The sequence below is a fragment of the Indicator indicator genome, chromosome 18, assembly GCF_027791375.1.
Source record: "Indicator indicator isolate 239-I01 chromosome 18, UM_Iind_1.1, whole genome shotgun sequence".
NCBI lineage: Eukaryota > Metazoa > Chordata > Aves > Piciformes > Indicatoridae > Indicator > Indicator indicator.
In genome coordinates this window covers 19,967,358-19,984,782 of record NC_072027.1, presented here as the reverse complement: position 1 = coordinate 19,984,782, position 17,425 = coordinate 19,967,358, and the positions used below count along the sequence as shown (strand labels likewise).

General features: G+C 50.2%; 2 protein-coding genes across 2 annotated transcripts; both read left to right on the top strand.

Moving 5' to 3' along the window:
• The first annotated feature begins 104 nt into the window (after positions 1-104).
• On the top strand, positions 105-2,543 carry LOC128972862 (protocadherin beta-16-like). The gene has a single exon (XM_054388989.1). It carries the CDS (start codon positions 105-107, stop codon positions 2,541-2,543), a length of 2,439 nt encoding a protein of 812 aa, XP_054244964.1.
• A 495-nt stretch (positions 2,544-3,038) lies between these two features.
• Positions 3,039-17,408, top strand: LOC128972861 (protocadherin beta-15-like). Its single transcript, XM_054388988.1, has 5 exons — positions 3,039-3,218; positions 6,009-6,100; positions 8,006-10,526; positions 13,867-13,951; positions 17,215-17,408. Exons 1-5 carry the CDS (start codon positions 3,039-3,041, stop codon positions 17,406-17,408), a joined length of 3,072 nt encoding a protein of 1,023 aa, XP_054244963.1.
• The last annotated feature ends 17 nt before the right edge of the window (positions 17,409-17,425 follow it).

The following is a 17,425-nucleotide window of genomic DNA, read 5'->3' as shown; positions in this document are numbered from 1 at the left end:
AAGCCATTCTTCGCCTCCATTCCTGACAAACACTGCTCCGGCTGGAACGCTGCTTGCAAATGCCGGCAAGCAGGGAGGACTCTGTCTGGCTTTTATGGAGAGCAATGGCGTGGAACGGGAGACGGAGCAGAGGCAGCCTCAGGCAAGTGATCTTGTTCCTTCTGTGCGTTTGCGTGTGGCAGAGCGGGGCCGAAAGCCTCCGCTATTCTGTGGCGGAGGAAATGGAGAGGGACTCCTTTGTGGGCAATATTGCCCAGGACCTGGGGCTGGATCCGAGCCAACTGGCGGCGCGCAAGGCGCGCGTTGTGTCCGAGGGGAGCCAGCAGCTTTTCTATCTCAACCCGAGCACCGGCGTGCTGAGGGCCACGGAATCTCTGGACCGAGAGGAGATCTGTCCTCAGAGCGAGACCTGCACGCTCTTCTTTACTCTTTTCTTTGACAACCCGTTGCAGCTGATCCAAGGGGAGGTGGAGGTTCTTGACGTGAACGACAACTCCCCCGTGTTCTCAAGGAAGGAGATAGTTTTAAAGATTCCTGAAACGACACCTCCTGGGTTTCGTTTCCCCCTGGAAAGAGCACAGGATAAGGATGAGGGCAGTAACGGTTTGCAGAATTACAGCCTCGGGCCGGATTCGCATTTTTCCTTTGCTGTGAAATCAGGGAATGATGAAGAAAAATACCCAGAGCTTGTCTTAGAGCACCAGCTGGACCGTGAAGAAAAGCCGGAGATTAATCTACTCCTGACAGCGACTGACGGGGGATCTCCACCGAGGTCAGCAACTGCTCAGGTCCGAATCGTGGTGCTGGATGCCAATGACAACATTCCGATGTTCACTCGAGAAGTCTATGAGGTGCGCGTAGCTGAGAACAGCCCCGCGGGACAGCTGGTGGTGAGAGTCGAGGCCACAGATCCCGACGAAGGGTCCTACGGTAAAGTGCAGTACGCTTTTATCGAGCTATCAAAGGGGTCCCAGCAGCTCTTTGATCTGAACCCAGACACGGGGGAGATTCGAGTGGCGGGCAGCCTGGACTTTGAAGAAACGAAAAAACACGAGATGATGGTGAAAGCCACAGACGGCGGAGAACTATTCTCGCACTGCAAAGTGCAGGTTGTAGTCATGGACGCGAACGACAACACCCCAGAGATTCAGCTGACCTCACACACTGCCTCCATTCCCGAGGACGCTCCGCTGCGCACCCTCGTGGCCCTCTTCAGCGTGCGGGACCGGGACACCGGTGAGAACGGCAGGACAGAGTGCACCATCGAAGGGGATATGCCCTTCACTGTCATCCCCACCTTCGGCAATTTCTACGAGCTGAGAACCAACGCGGCGCTCGACAGGGAGACGACAGCAGAGTACAACATCAGCATCCGAGCGACAGATTGGGGCCCGCGGCGCCTGAGCTCTCGGCAAAGCCTGTGGGTGCAGCTGTGGGACGTGAACGACAACGCGCCCGCCTTCAGCCAGGAGCTTTACAGCATGTGGGTGACGGAGAACAACAGCCCCATGGTGCGCATCGGCAGCGTGCAGGCCAGCGACGCGGACGCGGGCAGCAACGCCCGCGTGCAGTACGCGCTAGAGCGGGAGGAGGGCCAGGAGCAGCCCGCGCTGTCGGTCAGCTCGGAGAGCGGCGACGTGTACGTGGTGCGGTCGCTGGACTACGAGCGGCTGCATGGCTTGGAGGTGTGGGTGCGCGCGGCCGACGGCGGCTCGCCGGCGCTGAGCGCGCGGGCGCTGCTGCGCGTGCTGGTGCGCGACGAGAACGACAACGCGCCGGTGGTGCTGCACCCGGGCGCCGAGAGCAGCGCGGGCGCGGGCGAGCTGGTGCCGCGCTGGGCGCCGGCAGGCTACCTGGTGGCCAAGGTGGTGGCGGTGGACGCGGACGCGGGGCAGAACGCGTGGCTGTCGTACGAGCTGGCCAAGGCCACGGAGCCGGGGCTCTTCCGCGTGGGGCTGCACAGCGGCGAGGTGCGCACGGCGCGGGCCGTGGCCGAGCGCGACGCGCCCCGACACAGGCTCGTCGTGCTCGTGCGAGACCGCGGACAGCCGCCGCGCTCGGCCAGCGCCACCCTCGCCATCGCCCTGCTCCACGACTTCTCCGACGCCCACCTGCGCCTCAGCCACGAGGCGCCGCCTGCCGAGCCCGACGACACGCTCACTCTCTACCTCATCGCCTGCCTGGCCTGCGTGTCCGCGCTCTGCCTGGCCACCGGCCTGGCCGCCCTGCTGATGAAGCTGCGGCGGGACAGGCAGAGACAGGCTGAGCCCTTGCCCACCTTCCCGACGGCTGTGGTCGAGAGCGACGCAGGTTCCCTACCCCGCAGCCTGATGTACGACGTGTGCTTGGCCACCGGCAGCGTGAGCAGCGATTTTCACTTCCTCGGTCCGCTTTTGCCCTGCTTCCCGGCCGGGCTGCCCCCTGGTGTGGCCCCACAGCGTAGCTCGGTGTGCTCTCAAGAGGTATCCAACCTCATGGGAGGAAGCAACTCGGCTGCACAGGTGAGGAACAGGAGTGTGCCGTGGGGAATGGGGAGCTGGTAGCCCGAGGGTTGTGTTTTCCTCCCGGCACGAGGTTTCTCGATGCTGCAGATTTGGTGCAGAGGGATCCACTGGGACAGGTGGAGTAGAGGGCAGAGAAGGTCTCACAGCAGCAAGCCGCCACCTCCTTCAAGGGAGGGGGTCTGTTCATTTGCTCTCCAAGTGCTTTTCTAGCCTGCCCCTCTGCATCCTGCTCTGTGTCCTGAGATTGTTTTTTATCTCACAGTGAAAGGATTCAGCTGAACCGTGAGGGGATCATGATTAGGGTTATAGGCGTGTGAAGCCCTATCTTGTCCATGTACTGAGTAGAACTCAGGTATCTAGGGCAAGAACAAGAGCGCTTCTTGCAAAACATCCTCTCAGACCCTACAGCACTGTGTCCCCTGCATTGCTGTCTAGAACTGGTGATTGGCTCTGCCCAGCCAGATTAAGCAGTGAACTCCCAGGGATCCAGAGCTGGAACAACTCTGCTCTTTGGGAGGCAGCAGCTCCACAAACATGCTTCTATCCAGCATCAACCAGGACCAGGGTGACAATGGAGCAAAGCAGCATCACATCACTAACATTGTACTTGCCCTGCGGCTAGGATATTGTGTGGCACCCTGCCAAGGGTCATCCACGAGGGTGATGGCAGCACTGAACTCAAAACAGTCTGACAAAGTGCTGGAGGACAGCCAGGTGAGTTCTGCTGCAATTAAATTTCTTTAGAATTTTGGAATTTACTGGCTTCTGTAAGCAGTATTGTTCATAGTGGCATCATCTTAGTCCCTTTCTGACCCAGACAGGTTTTCCTGAACAATACTGGCACTTCTCTTTCAAGTACTACCATGATATTAAAGTGAGTAATGTCTGAGCCCTTCATTATACTCTGGCTCCACAAAGAGCATGAGAGAGACAAGAGATGGTATTGAATCAGCTCTTGCTCTTCTCTAGGTTTTAGTACTTTCCAGGGATCCATTTGACCCTTCACAACCCATCTTGATCCATAATAAAACAGCAATTACTATCTGCCATTTTGGGATCTTGTTATATTAAATTATCCTCTCTGACTCACAAAAGGTTCACAGCAGTGCCTTTGTGGTGTCCATGGTGGAGGATGGTTTCTGGCTTTAGAATTGCACCCATTTTGGTGAGAGACCCAGCACGTGGTCCAAACTCCTCTTTGGCTCTGGGTAGAGAAGGGTGGTGTCACACATGCAGTGGTGTCAGACACACTCTTTAAGCTTCTTGCTGATGCCTGCTAACCTTTCACAGCCAAATTACAACCTTTCCTCTCTATTCTTTACAGGCTCCCCTGTCTGAAGAAACAGGTCCCAGACCTGTTGAAGAAGCTTGTCCTGCAAATAGGGGGGTGGAGCTAAATGTCAGTTCTGATCAAAACCCTTGGCTCACCCATCAGTAAGTGAGGAGGAAGACAAGTTTGTTTTTCTGTCTGTCCTCAGTGGCTTACATCCTCACAGGGAAAAGAGGACAAAGAGACCAAACACCCATCAAAAAAGCACTGGAGAGGTGGAAGTCTTCTCTGAAAGAGCAAAACCTCTCTCTTCTTGAGTAGTACTTTATTCATGTAAATATTTTACCATTGTGATGTGGATGGAGGATGAGGACTGTGTTGCATGCTGATTACACTGAGACTTGATGTATGTCTGTGAGACTGCTCCTGCTTCTGAATCTTAAGGGAAATATTGAAAATTGGAAGAGATATTTAAGGTAACTTTCTCCTGCATCCTATTTCCTCTGTTATGGTTTGGGTTTTGTATGGCTCTGCTACAATGTCTTGTTTTTCTGCAGTCTGGTCAATCCCATGCAAACAGATCTTCAGCAGAGTTCAGTGGTGCTTGCAAAGGAATTTCTTAATAGCAGGCAGAAGCTGATTACATTACAAACAGTTGAAATCGTCACACTTCTCTTGCCTGAACAGGAATTTACAGGTTGTCCTGTCTCTAAAGCATGGGGTTTGACCAACATATAGTGGTGTGGGGTTTTTTCGTAACATGAAGCAGAAATGGACATTCCAAATTTTTAGTGTAATGTCATAGATCTCGTAGTCTAGCAGCAAAATTGGCTAAAATGTTTACAGTGATCTTAAGGAACTGTAGGGCATCAAGAAGCTTTCTGTTTTCCTTCAGTAATGGTCAATAAAGTCATGTGACATTTCCTTGTAAGTGTGAAATACCTGATAATAGGAGGAAAAAAATAAAACCTACTTAGATCTCCCTTGGCTGAGTGTGATGTCTGGGAGATCATTTGCATCACGGCCATTGAAGAGAAAACTGCCTCCATGAGAGCAGCATTTCAGGAACATATCTGAACCTTTGGAGTAGAAATAATGGAGGGGAAAACAAATCAGCCTGGAAGTAGGGCATTCTCAGAAATCAGAGCAAAGTGGAGGGCTCCCAGCCTGAGAGATTGTTAATGAGGGCAACAATCTTGTTCTGTTCCAGAAACCCCTGATCACTGCTGTGCTTCATGGACCAGCTCACTCTGGATGCTGGACACTTGTAACCATGCACAACTTGTTCAGCTAAACAGCCTAAAAGCTTCGTATGCACAAAGAGATCTGTATTTCTGTCTGAGCCTGGACCAGCAGCTCCATCCAGCTCACAGTGGCAGGAGATCACTTTGCTGCTACCCAGGATTGCTTCCCATGGAGAATCCCCAGAGGGATGCTGTCTGCAGCCCTTGGATGGCAATTGCAAGGCCAGTGCTTTGTCTCTCTGCTTTCCTCTTCACATCACTTACTCAAAATCAGCTTCATATTGGGTTCAGGTTTCAGTGAGTTCAAGTTCCTGAAGCCTCTCTGCCCAGCCTCCTACCACACCACTGTGCCATGGCTGAGGACACCAATGATGAACAAGATTTCCACTGTGGCTCCATCACCATGGAAGATGTGGTACCAGACAACCCTGGGAGACTCTCTGTGGGACACCTGAACAGTCTTTCCTTTCACTAGTATCAAGACAGCACAACCAGAGGCTTTGTGCCCCATGACAAGACATACACACAGGCTACAGCATAAGGCAACTGCTCCTCCAGGGCAAATCTGCACTTGCAAACCTTCTCTCCAATTTCTCACATATTCTGTAGGAGGAAAGTTGTCTTGCCTTCCAAAATAAACAAACAAAGAAAAAAAAAAACAAAACACCAAAAACCCAACCCAAGACAAACCCCAACAAATGAGATACTCTCTTCCTCAGCCAATAATATGCTTCAGCCCTGTACAGCTGTTTCTGCAACGCTTCCAGAATGAGGTTAGATCTGAGACCCCAGCTAAGTTCTGTCACTTGCTGTCCAGTTGAGACTGTGGACCTCTTACCTTGTGCTGTGATGCAATGACAAGGTAGAATAGACAAATCTCATGCTCATGGCCCTCATCTCAGGTCAGGAAAGCAAGGAAGCTGAGAGTACTGTGTGTGAAAGTGAAATAAAGAGAACAGCTGAAGGCCTTGTGTCTCCACATCTGTGTAGAGATGTTGCTTCTGGGAAAGCTCTATGAACATTCTGAAAGGGGTGGGAGTTTTTCGCTCCTGTTGTCCCTTGGCTGAGGTAAGGGTGAGCAGGTCCATTCCTTCAGCATGGCAACATGGATGATAGAGCATTCAGGAGAATTGTGGCAAGTAAGAAATTGCTGGCAGGCCTTTTTGAGTCTTCTGAGCACTGAGCTTCTGTCCCCCAAAGAGGGCCTTGAGTATGCAAAGATCTCTGCAAAGCAGTGAGATGGGAAGAGTGAGCTTTGCAAATCTCCCAACACCTCCAGTTGCAGATGGCAAATGTAAGGATATTATGGGAGTGTCCAAGAAGATGCTTCCAATGAACTGCAAGGCTTAGACTGGACCCTATTGCTTTTTGAACTTCCCAGAGAGGAGCCTGGGTGGATCTGGATTCAGACTTAGCCACAGAGTTGTTTTATTTCAGCCTGAACTGGGTCCATCTCCGCTGTCACAAAACCCCTTCACTTGTTTCCCTGTGCCTTTAAGGCTTCACAATCTCTTGCACAAGGTGTTCATATGCCTGTCCCTGAAACATGCATGGTCTTCTTGTACAATCAGCTTGTTTAGTAGCTGTTCTTCTTCCAGGATAACTGGAGAAGCATCTTTTGAGTTTACTCATGTGATTTTTCTCATCCTCCCACATTATCTGGGAGACACCTAAGACTCATAGCTTTTCTAGGGCTTCAGATGGAATGGTTTCTCTCTTTAGAGGTCTTTTTCTTGAGTGAGAGTTTTGGTCCAGTTTATAGGAGTGTTGTGCAAGATTCCCAGTGAGTCTCTATTTTCAGCTAAGCAAAGGTTCAAGTAAAATTCAATTACAATTTGTATCCAGTGGCCTCTCCTCAGCAGTCTGTCATGCTAAGGAGTAACTCACTCTCAGATAAGCAAATAACTTTCAATTCAAATAATTTAAAGCTATTACAAAATTTATTCTAACATTGTATGCTTTTATTCCCAACGGTCCCCTCTTTCCTCCAGCCAGCTGACCTGATAATATTTTAAATGGAGTTGTATTGTTCCCTTTTTGTTTTCCAAGAGGTAGAGTGGTCGTGAACACTTCTGTAGTACATTGTGAAGCAGCTCGCAGAAGCAGTCACAATCTAAATCGACTCCCATTACCGGTGATAAGTTCCCGACCTGGGGTTTTCTTCTGCTCGCCATTCACAGATGCTGGGTTGCACTACCAGGTTCTCCTGTTCGTTCTCTCCTGCTACCCCTCTTTTCCTCACAGCTGTTGCTCTTAGGTCTGCTCTCGACTGACTTTAGTTTTGCCTTTAAAAACTTCATAATAATCTTTAACTACTCCTAGAACCTCGCTAAACATTTCATAATCACTTTGCTCTTTCCAATCAGACCTTTTCGATCATTCAAGATTAAATTTAGTCTTGTCATTTAGACAGTTTCTCTTTGAACCTCCATAATTTTACGTTTCAACGGTTCCGTTAATGGCCCAATAATGGGTATCCTTAGACCCTGCTGTTTGCCAAAGTTCACGTTAGTTTCTCCACAATACAGTTTGTAATATCTGGGGGTTTCATTAATCACCTCCATTACTTGTCTTTTGTATTATATAGCAGTCGGCCGTGTGTCCTGACAGAGATAAAGGAGTTGAGGTTTGACCTCTGGGAAAGGGAGGACATTCCTATCAATTCAGGACATGAAAACCGTTTATATCTGGGCCCTTTTTTCATACAAACAGCATTGCCATTCTCTTGTGGTGGTGATCTCGGGTGAACATTTTGCTTTGGGGATTTTTTCCCGGCACCAGCCTTTTGGCTCCACTTTGCGGCGTTGGGATCATCTGGAAGCAGCAAAGACCAAGGCAGCAGCGCAGACATGAAGCAGAGGAACCATTCCAGCTGACGACGCTAGGTGGCGGTGTTGACCACGGACACGCAGCTGCCTCTGCCCGCCCCGGCTCTGCAGCACCGGCACACAAAAACAGCCGAGCGAGCTGCTCGGGAACGGCAGAAGGAAACGCAGCCGAGCTGCTCGGGGGCTTGCTGAAGCCATTCCTGACAAAACCGGCTCCGCCTGGAAGGCTGCTTTGCAAATGCCGGCAAGCAAGGAGGACGCTGTCTGTCTTTTGTGGAGAGCAATGGCGTGGAACGGGAGACGGAGCAGAGGTAGCCTCAGGCAAGTGATCTTGTTCCTTCTGTGCGTTTGCGTGTGGCAGAGCGGGGCCGAAAGCCTCCGCTATTCTGTGGCGGAGGAGATGGAGAGGGACTCCTTTGTGGGCAATATTGCCCAGGACCTGGGGCTGGATCCGAGCCAGCTGGCAGCTCGCAAGGCGCGCGTTGTGTCCGAGGGGAACCAGCAGCTTTTCCGCCTCGACTGGAGCACCGGAGTGCTGACGGCTACGGAGTCTCTGGACCGAGAGGAGATCTGTCCTCAGAGCGAAACCTGCTCGCTCTTCTTTACACTCTTCCTTGACAATCCGTTGCAGCTAATCCAAGGGGAGGTGGAGGTTCTTGACGTGAACGATAACTCCCCCATGTTCCCGGAGAAGGAAATGGTTTTCGAGATTCTCGAAACGACACCTCCTGGGTCCCGTTTCCCTCTGGATAGTGCCCAGGATATAGACGTCGGCAGTAACGGTTTGCAGAATTACAGCCTCGGATATAATGCGCACTTTTCCCTCACTCTCGGATCCGCGAAAAGTGGAGTAAAATATCCAGAGCTCGTCCTAGAGAGGCAGCTGGACCGAGAAGAGCAGCCAGAAATGAAATTTCTCCTCACAGCCACCGACGGGGGCTCGCCACCTAGGTCAGGCACTTCTCTGATACGTATCGTGGTGCTGGATGCCAATGACAACATTCCAATGTTTAGTCGGGACGTCTACGAGGTGAGCGTAGCTGAGAACAGCCCCCCGGGGCAGCTGGTGGTCAGAGTCGCGGCCACAGATCCCGACGAGGGGTCCAACGGAAAAGTGCATTATGCTTTCACACAGATACCAGAGGAGTCCCGGCAGCTCTTTGATATAAATCCTGACACCGGGGAGTTTCGGGTTGCAGGAAAATTGGACTTTGAGGAAACAAAAATCCACGAACTGACGGTGAGAGCCTCTGATGGCGGAGGGCTGTATACTCATTGCAAAGTCCACGTGGATATCGTGGACGTGAATGACAACGCCCCGGAGATACAGTTGACGTCACACACTGCCTCCATTCCCGAGGACGCTCCGCTGCGCACCCTCGTGGCCCTCTTCAGCGTGCGGGACCGGGACTCAGGCGACAACAGCAGGACAGAGTGCACCGTCGAAGGGGACTTGCCCTTCACTCTCACCCCAACTTTCAGTATTTTCTACGAGCTGAGAACCAATGCGGCGCTCGACAGGGAGACGACAGCAGAGTACAACATCAGCATCCGAGCGACGGACTGGGGCCCGCGGCGCCTGAGCTCTCGGCAAAGCCTGTGGGTGCAGGTGTGGGACGTGAACGACAACGCGCCCGCCTTCAGCCAGGAACTTTACAGCATGTGGGTGACGGAAAACAACAGCCCCATGGTGCGCATCGGCAGCGTGCAGGCCAGCGACGCGGACGCGGGCAGCAACGCCCGCGTGCAGTACGCGCTAGAGCGGGAGGAGGGCCAGGAGCAGCCCGCGCTGTCGGTCAGCTCGGAGAGCGGCGACGTGTACGTGGTGCGGTCGCTGGACTACGAGCGGCTGCGCGCCTTGGAGGTGTGGGTGCGCGCGGCCGACGGCGGCTCGCCGGCGCTGAGCGCGCGGGCGCTGCTGCGCGTGCTGGTGCGCGACGAGAACGACAACGCGCCGGTGGTGCTGCACCCGGGCGCCGAGAGCAGCGCGGGCGCGGGCGAGCTGGTGCCGCGCTGGGCGCCGGCAGGCTACCTGGTGGCCAAGGTGGTGGCGGTGGACGCGGACGCGGGGCAGAACGCGTGGCTGTCGTACGAGCTGGCCAAGGCCACGGAGCCGGGGCTCTTCCGCCTGGGGCTGCACAGCGGCGAGGTGCGCACGGCGCGGGCCGTGGCCGAGCGCGACGCGCCCCGACACAGGCTCGTCGTGCTCGTGCGAGACCGCGGACAGCCGCCGCGCTCGGCCAGCGCCACCCTCGCCATCGCCCTGCTCCACGACTTCTCCGACGCCCACCTGCGCCTCAGCCACGAGGCGCCGCCCGCCGAGCCCGACGACACGCTCACTCTCTACCTCATCGCCTGCCTGGCCTGCGTGTCCGCCCTCTGCCTGGCCACCGGCCTGGCCGCCCTGCTCTTGAAGCTGCGGCGGGACAGGCGCAAACACGCCGCGCCCTTGCCCACCTTCCCAACAGCTGTGGCCGAGAGCGACGCAGGTTCCCTACCCCGCAGCCTGATGTACGACGTGTGCTTGGCCACCGGCAGCCTGAGCAGCGACTTTCACTTTCTCGGTCCGCTTTTGCCCTGCCTCCCGGCCGGGCTGCCCCCTGGTGTAGCCCCACAGCGGAGCTCGGTGTGCTCACAAGAGGCGTCCGACATCGCGCAAGGAAGAAACTCAGCTGCACAGGTGAGGAACTGGAGGGGAACGAGGTGAGGGGGAGCGGGGTGGTGGCAGCGTGAGTGTGGTGTTTGCCCGCGGCACAAGAACTTTCGATGCTGCATTGTTGGCGTAGAGGGATACAGTGAAGCAGGTGGAGGCTAGAGGACGCCTGATAGCGGCAAGCTGTGTCAAGTTTGGGGCTCAGCTCATTTGCTCTCCTAGTGCTTTTTAACCCTATACCTCTGCATTCTGTTTTATGTCCTGAGTTTTTTGTCTCACCATAAAAGGAGTCAGCTGAAACATGAGGAGATGATAATGAGGGTTATGGGTGTGTGAGCTACTGTCTTGTCCATATACTGAGTCAAGTTCTTAGATATCCAGAGCAAGAATAATATCACTTGTGAAACTGGTGCAGAGGGATTCGGTGAGGTAGCAGGATGAGAAGGTAGTGAATGTTCTCTGAACAGCTCGAGGGCGATTGCCTGGAGGGTGGAACTCAGCTCAGCTGGTCTCCAAGTGCTTTTGAACTCTGACACTCTGCATCCAACTCGGTGTCCTTACTATTCACCTTAGATCAATTCTTTGCTCTCGCCACAAACTTGAGGAAACAATAAATGCCTTTATCAATGTATGAGCCACCTTAGCAGATTCTGTGTACACACTGCATAGATCTCATAAGGATTCAGAGAAAGAATGAAACCTCTCCTTGACAGACCTCGTCCTGGAGGCAGCAGCTCTGGCAGTGTAGTGGTCCTATCCTGCATCAACCTGGGCTGGGTTGGACAGGGGTGCAAAGCAGTGTCACATCACTAAAGGTGTACCTGCACCACTGTTAGGAGACTGTGTGTGCTCCTGGCAAGGCCAATCCACAGGGATAGTAGCAGCACTGAAATTAAACTGATAAAATGCTGCAGGCTAGAGAGATGAGTCCCTCTCCCATTAAATTCCTTTAGATATTTGTCTTCTACAAGCAGTACTGGTGACATTGGCAACCATCCACTTCCTTTCCCAACCCAGCCAGGTGATCCTGGACCTAAATAAGAATTCTATTTCCAGCAGTGATGGGGTCATAAAGAGTCATGTCTGAGACCATCATTACCTTCTGGCTGCACAAAGAGCATGAGGAGATGGTCATTAAATTAGTTCCTCCTCTTCTCTTGGTTTTAGTAATTTCCGGGGATCCATTTGGCACTTCACATGGATCCAGCTGATGAACATATATGGAGAGGAAGACCCACAAACAGTATCTTCTGGTCACCCCCTTATAATCCATAACAAAGGAGCATTTGGTATCTGTCAGAAAGAGGTTTCACTTAGGGGCTTTTGCAATAATAAATTCCCCTCTGTGACTCATAAAGGTTTTGCAGCATTGTCTTTGGGATGTCTGCAGTGGAAGACAGTTTCTGGGTTTAGATTTCCCCCATTCAGGTCAGAGACCCAGCACCTGGTCTAACCTTGTCTTTGCTATGGGTAGAGTAGACTGGTGTCACACATACAGGGTTGTCAGACATGCCCTCTAAGCTTCATTCTGCTGCCTTATTATCTACCACACCAAATAGACTCTTCTGTCTCTCCTTTGCAGGGCAGATCTCCCCTCTCTGAAGGTACTGGTCCCACACTTGCTGAAGAAGCTTGTCCTGCAAACACTAGGGTAGAGCTGAATGTCAGCTCTGACCAAAACCCTTGGCTCACCCATCAGTAAGTGAGGAGAAAGACAAAATTATCTTCTCAGGCTAATGTCACATGGGGAAAAGAGAACAAAAGGACCAAACACCCACCAAAAAAAAAGCCGGTGAGGTAAAAGTCTTCTCTGAGAGAGAGATAAACTCCTCTTGAGCATTACTTTATTCATGTAGGTATTGTGCAATTGTGGCATGGATGGAGGATGAGGATTGTGTTGCATGCTGATTACATTGAGACTCTATTTCTGTTATCTTCCAGGTAGCTTTTTCCTACATCACCTTTTCTGTGTATTTTGTCTTTAGCAGAGGGCTCTGTAACAATGTCTTGATTTTCTGCAGTCTGGTCAATCCCAGGCAAACAGATCTTCAGCAGAATTCAGTGGTGCTTGCAAAGTGATTCCTTAATAACAGGCAGAAGCTGATTACATTAGAAGCAGCTGAAAATGGCACATTTGGCCTTTTTGTCCAAGAATGGACTTTGAGCAATGTGTGCTTTTTCGGTTTGCAATGTGAGTTGGAAATGGACATTTCAAGATCCTTTTGTGTAAGACCTTAGAGACTTTACTGTATCGTTTGAGGTTTTGCACTAAAATAGACTAAAAAGTTTGCAAGGAATGTAAGGCACTACAGAGTATGGGACACCAAGAGGCTTTCTGTTTGCCTTTCATTACCCAGCAGTGATCTATCAATCCTGTGATATTTGCTGTTGCTCACACATTTCTAAGTCAAATACTTGATGACTGAAACCAATAAATCTGCTTGGATCTACCTTGGGTGAGTTTGCTGTCTTGAAGATCACTCCTCATGAGGAAATATCCACCATGAGAGCAGGATTTGGAGAACAATTCCATTCCTTTGTGTGGATTTTTTGCAAGAAAAATAAGAGCGACCTGGAAGTAGGGCACTCTCAGAAGGTTGAGTGAGGCTGAGAAGGCATTTCTGAGACAAGCTGAAGTCTGAGAGATGCTGTCCTCGGCCTCTCTATGAGGGCTCCAGGACTGAGATGTTGTGAATCAAGGGAAGAATCTCAGTCAGTTCCATAAACCTGCCTTGAAATTTCTACGAGATACAACAATCAGTACTGTGGTTCATGCACCAGCTCACTCTGGATGCTGGACACCTCTAACTATACAAAGTTCATTCATAATAACAAACTAAAACTATTTTCTTCATATGCATAACTGATCAAGATGTTAGTGAGCAATGAGGTCATCCCTCAGCCTCCTTTTCTCCAAACTCAAATCCATAGCTGCTCCTTCTGGCACATTACTTCTAACCCTCTCACCAGATTTGTTTCCCTTCTCTGGGTGCATGCTTTTTAAATTGTGGTTTCCTGCACACAGTACCCAAGGTGGGGCCACAGCAGTGTCAAATCCAGCAGGATAATCATCACTTTTGACTGGGTGCTTATGTTGTGTTTGATGCTCACCAGGATGTTGTTTGCCCTCTTCACTGCCAGGGCTCACCACTGACAAGTCTTGGGCCTGCTCACAATCAGCACCTCCAGATTCATTTCTGCAGGGCTGCTCTCCAGCCTCTTCTCTCCACATTGAGACCTTGTGCCCAGTGCTACTCCATCCCAAGTGCAGAATCCAGCATTTGGACTTGTTACTTTTCATGTCATTGATGATTCTTCAGTGCTCTGAGCTACTGAGATCCCTTTGCAAGGCCTCTTTTCCTTTAAGGGAGTCAGCAGCACCTCCCACTTTGATATCATCAGCAAAGTTGTTAATGGTGCGTTCAACTGCTGCATCTGGATTATTGATATATGTATGGAACAGGACTGGCCATAGAAACAGCTCTGAAGAACATCACCAGTCACTAGATGCCAACCAGGTGCAGCCCCATTCACTACAACCCTTGAAGACCTCCATTTCAGACAGTCCTTCAATGATCAAGCCATGAATCTTCTCACCTCACAGTTGGACATCATGTCCACAAGGATGCTGTGAGGGACAGCATCAAAAGCCTTATGAAAATCCAGAAATTCTACATCCACAACTTTCCTTTAATCCAGTGGATAGGTATCAAATTAGGTAAAGAGGACTTCACCCTTTCAGAAGTTCCCAGGATGGTTGTCACCTTAATGTTTTCAGGATGTGAGGTCAGGCTCACAGGATTATAGTTTCCTGGGCCTTCTCTCATGTGCTTGTTTTAAATTAGAAGAACTTTGGCTATTTTCCCATCAAGAGGGACCTCCCCAGACTTTCCAGATCTTTTGTAGATGATGGAGAAGGTCCTGCTGTTACATCTGCTGGCATATTCCATGCACCAGGATGAAACTCAGCGGGCCCCATGGACTCATGGTCATTCAGACAATACAGCTGGTCCTGTACCTTTTCACTGTCCACAAATGGAGAGTAGTCCTCTGACTCAGTGCAGAGGACAGCTCAAGGTCAATCAGTGTTATTTAAAGAATGATGAAAAAAAAGGCTGAATGCTTCCATTTCTTGACTATTTCCAAGTGACCATCCTCAAGAAGTAGCAAGTCCTTAGACTTTCCCTTTCTTTAGACTTTCTATAGACTTCCTCTTCCTAATGACTTTAAAAAGACCATGAAATCCAGCTCCACCACCTTCCTGCAAGGCCTGACACAGCTTCCAGAGATTACATGATTTCTTTTCCTCTTGAGCTCCACAACTTGTTCTCTGTTCAACCAAACTGTATTTCTGCCCCATTTACTTGACACAGTGGAATTGCCTGGTTGTAGACTGGAACTGTACAGAGCTGTGCAAACTTGGTCATTGTCCTTGGGTGAATTGTAAGGAATATCCAGAAGTCATTTCAAGGGACTTTGTCTGAAGACAGATTGAAGGTGAATTTAGGAAAAGGCATTTAGTTTTGGTCTATTTGTAGTTCCTGAAATCAGATGCTTCTTGATGCAAGTGGGAAGTTTTGTCAGTATGAATTTGTGAGTCTGTTAGAGCATTTGCCTTCTCCTTTTTGTTCTTTCCCTCTCTGACCTGTGAACTGTGTCTGAGCCTTGTCTTACCTGTTCTGCTGCAGAAGAGCTGGCACCCCATGTGTAATGATGGATTGTTTGAATGCAGGCATGTCACATGAGTATTGGGAAACCTTCATGCTCTGTTCTGTGGCAGTTCCAAAGTGTAACATTGGAAACTGGAATCCCCTTGTGTGTAAAAGTGAAATAAAGAGAATACCTGAAGGCCTTACTTGGAGACAGTGGTCTTTGTAGAAATGTTTCTGGGAAAGCTCTGTGAGTGGGAGGTTTTTTTTCTCCCGATGTCCCTTGTCTGAGGTGAGGGTGAGCAGGTCCATTCCTTCAGATTAGATATGAGGTTCATAGTGCACAATCAGGACAGTTGCAGGGAGAAAGGAATTGCTGTGAGGCCTCTTGAGTCATCTGAGCACTGGGATTCTTGTCTCCCTAAGAAGAGCCTTGAGTGTTAAAAGATCTCTGCAAAACAGTGAGATGGGAAGAGTGATATTTGCAACTCTCCCAACAGCTCCAGCTGCTGATGTCAAATGTAAGGATGTTATGGGAAAGTCCAAGAAAACACTTCTGATAAATTGCAAGGTTCAGACTGGATCCTTGTGCTTTTTAAACCTCTACTCAAAGAGGAGTCTGGTTGTAACTGGATCCTGTGTTAGCTCCCAATGAGAAGTTCCAGACTCTAAAGTATTCCACAGAATTAATGTACTTCAACCGGTACTGGGTCCATCCCTCCCGTGAGGAAATACCCTCACCTCTTTCCCTGTGCCTTTAATGCCTCACAGTCTTTTACATGAAGAGTTCACGTGCCTGTCTGTGCAACCTGCACAGATATCTCATACAGCAAGCTTGTTTAGTAGTTGTTCTTACCCTACAATGACTGGAGAAGCATCCTTCAGATTTTATCTACTTAATCATCCTCCCATCTTAGTTGGAAGGCACCTGAGTTCGATCCTGTTTATAGTACTGTTGAAGAAGACTCACAGTTCTTCCCCATTTAGACTAAGCAAAGGCTCAAGTGAAGTTCAGTTACAGTTTGCAGCCTGAGGCCTCATCTCTCCAGTCTCTCATGCTAAGCACAGTAACTCCCACTGAGATAAGCAAAACACGATTCCGTTTAACCTAATTTAAAGCAATCACAAAATACACTAATATTTAACAATTAAACTATTTCCCTCCCCCAAAGTCTTTCCTTTGTTTTATTCAACACAGCTGTTTGCATTTCCTGGTACAGTTGTGGTGTAAGTCAGTCTGCAGGGCCAGTGATAACTGTCTGACCATGGAGTATTCTATCTGGTGTCTGGCATGGAACCTGGCTCATGCTGACAGGCTGGAACCTTGCTCTCCCCTTCCTCCTCCATTTCCCCATTGTTGGCTCTCAGGTTCACTGCAGACCAAGTTTTATCCTATCTTTAATCACCTAATCATAAGTGCTGCATGTTACCAGAACTCCAGCAAGTATCTTGAAATCAGTTTGCTCTTTCCTGTAAGGTACTTTCTGATCACATATTTTGATTGTTTCTTTGATTCCACTCATCGTTAAGAATGTTTCTCATTCAATCTCTTGCCTTAGGAGATTGTGGTTAGGACCCTTAGCTCTCTTCTTCCACCTGTGGCTGCTCCTTTTAGGTCCACTCTTGACTCACTTTAATCTTGATTCTAAAAACCTCCTAATAAGCTTTACTGATTCTTAGAACCTCGCTAAATATCACTTAATGACTTTGTTCTTTCCAGTCAGACCCTTTCTTACAATCCACTATTAGCTTCGTTTTCTCCTTGCCCTTTAGAAAATTTATGTTTTAATATAAAGGAAATTGTTTAAAGTCTGCTTCATTTGAGCAATGTGTGATACATTTTTAAGAACAACAAAAAAAAATCGAAGTAGGGTGCTGTATCCTAGAAACACCATTACAATTCCCGTGTGAGGTCGGGTGATGGTGAACATTTGCTTTTGGGATTTCTCCCTGACACCAGACTTCTGGGTCCTCTCGCTCGGGCAGAGCAGTTGGAAGCAGCAAAACCTAAGGCAGCAGCGCCGACATGAAACAGAACCATTCCCGCTGACGACGCTAGGTGGCAGTGTTGACCACGGACACGCAGCTTCCTCTGCCCGCCCCGGCTCTGCGGCACCGGTGCACAAAAACAGCCGAGAGAGCTGCTCGGGAACGGCAGAAGAGAAAAGCAGCCGAGCTGCTCGGGGGCTTGCAGAAGTCCTTCGCCTTCATTCCTGACAAACACGGCTCAGCCTGGGACGCTGCTTGCAAATGCCGGTAAACAGGGAGGACGCCGCC

Bases quoted from the DNA above. Each gene is read 5' to 3' on its own strand.
- LOC128972862 (XM_054388989.1), top strand. From the start codon at position 105: ATGGCGTGGAACGGGAGACGGAGCAGAGGCAGCCTCAGGCAAGTGATC.
- LOC128972861 (XM_054388988.1), top strand. From the start codon at position 3,039: ATGCTTCTATCCAGCATCAACCAGGACCAGGGTGACAATGGAGCAAAG. The intron at 3,219-6,008 runs GTGAGTTCTGCT...ACATCTGTGTAG, and splicing joins AAGTGCTGGAGGACAGCCAG to AGATGTTGCTTCTGGGAAAG. The intron at 13,952-17,214 runs GTATGGAACAGG...GCTAGGTGGCAG, and splicing joins CATCTGGATTATTGATATAT to TGTTGACCACGGACACGCAG.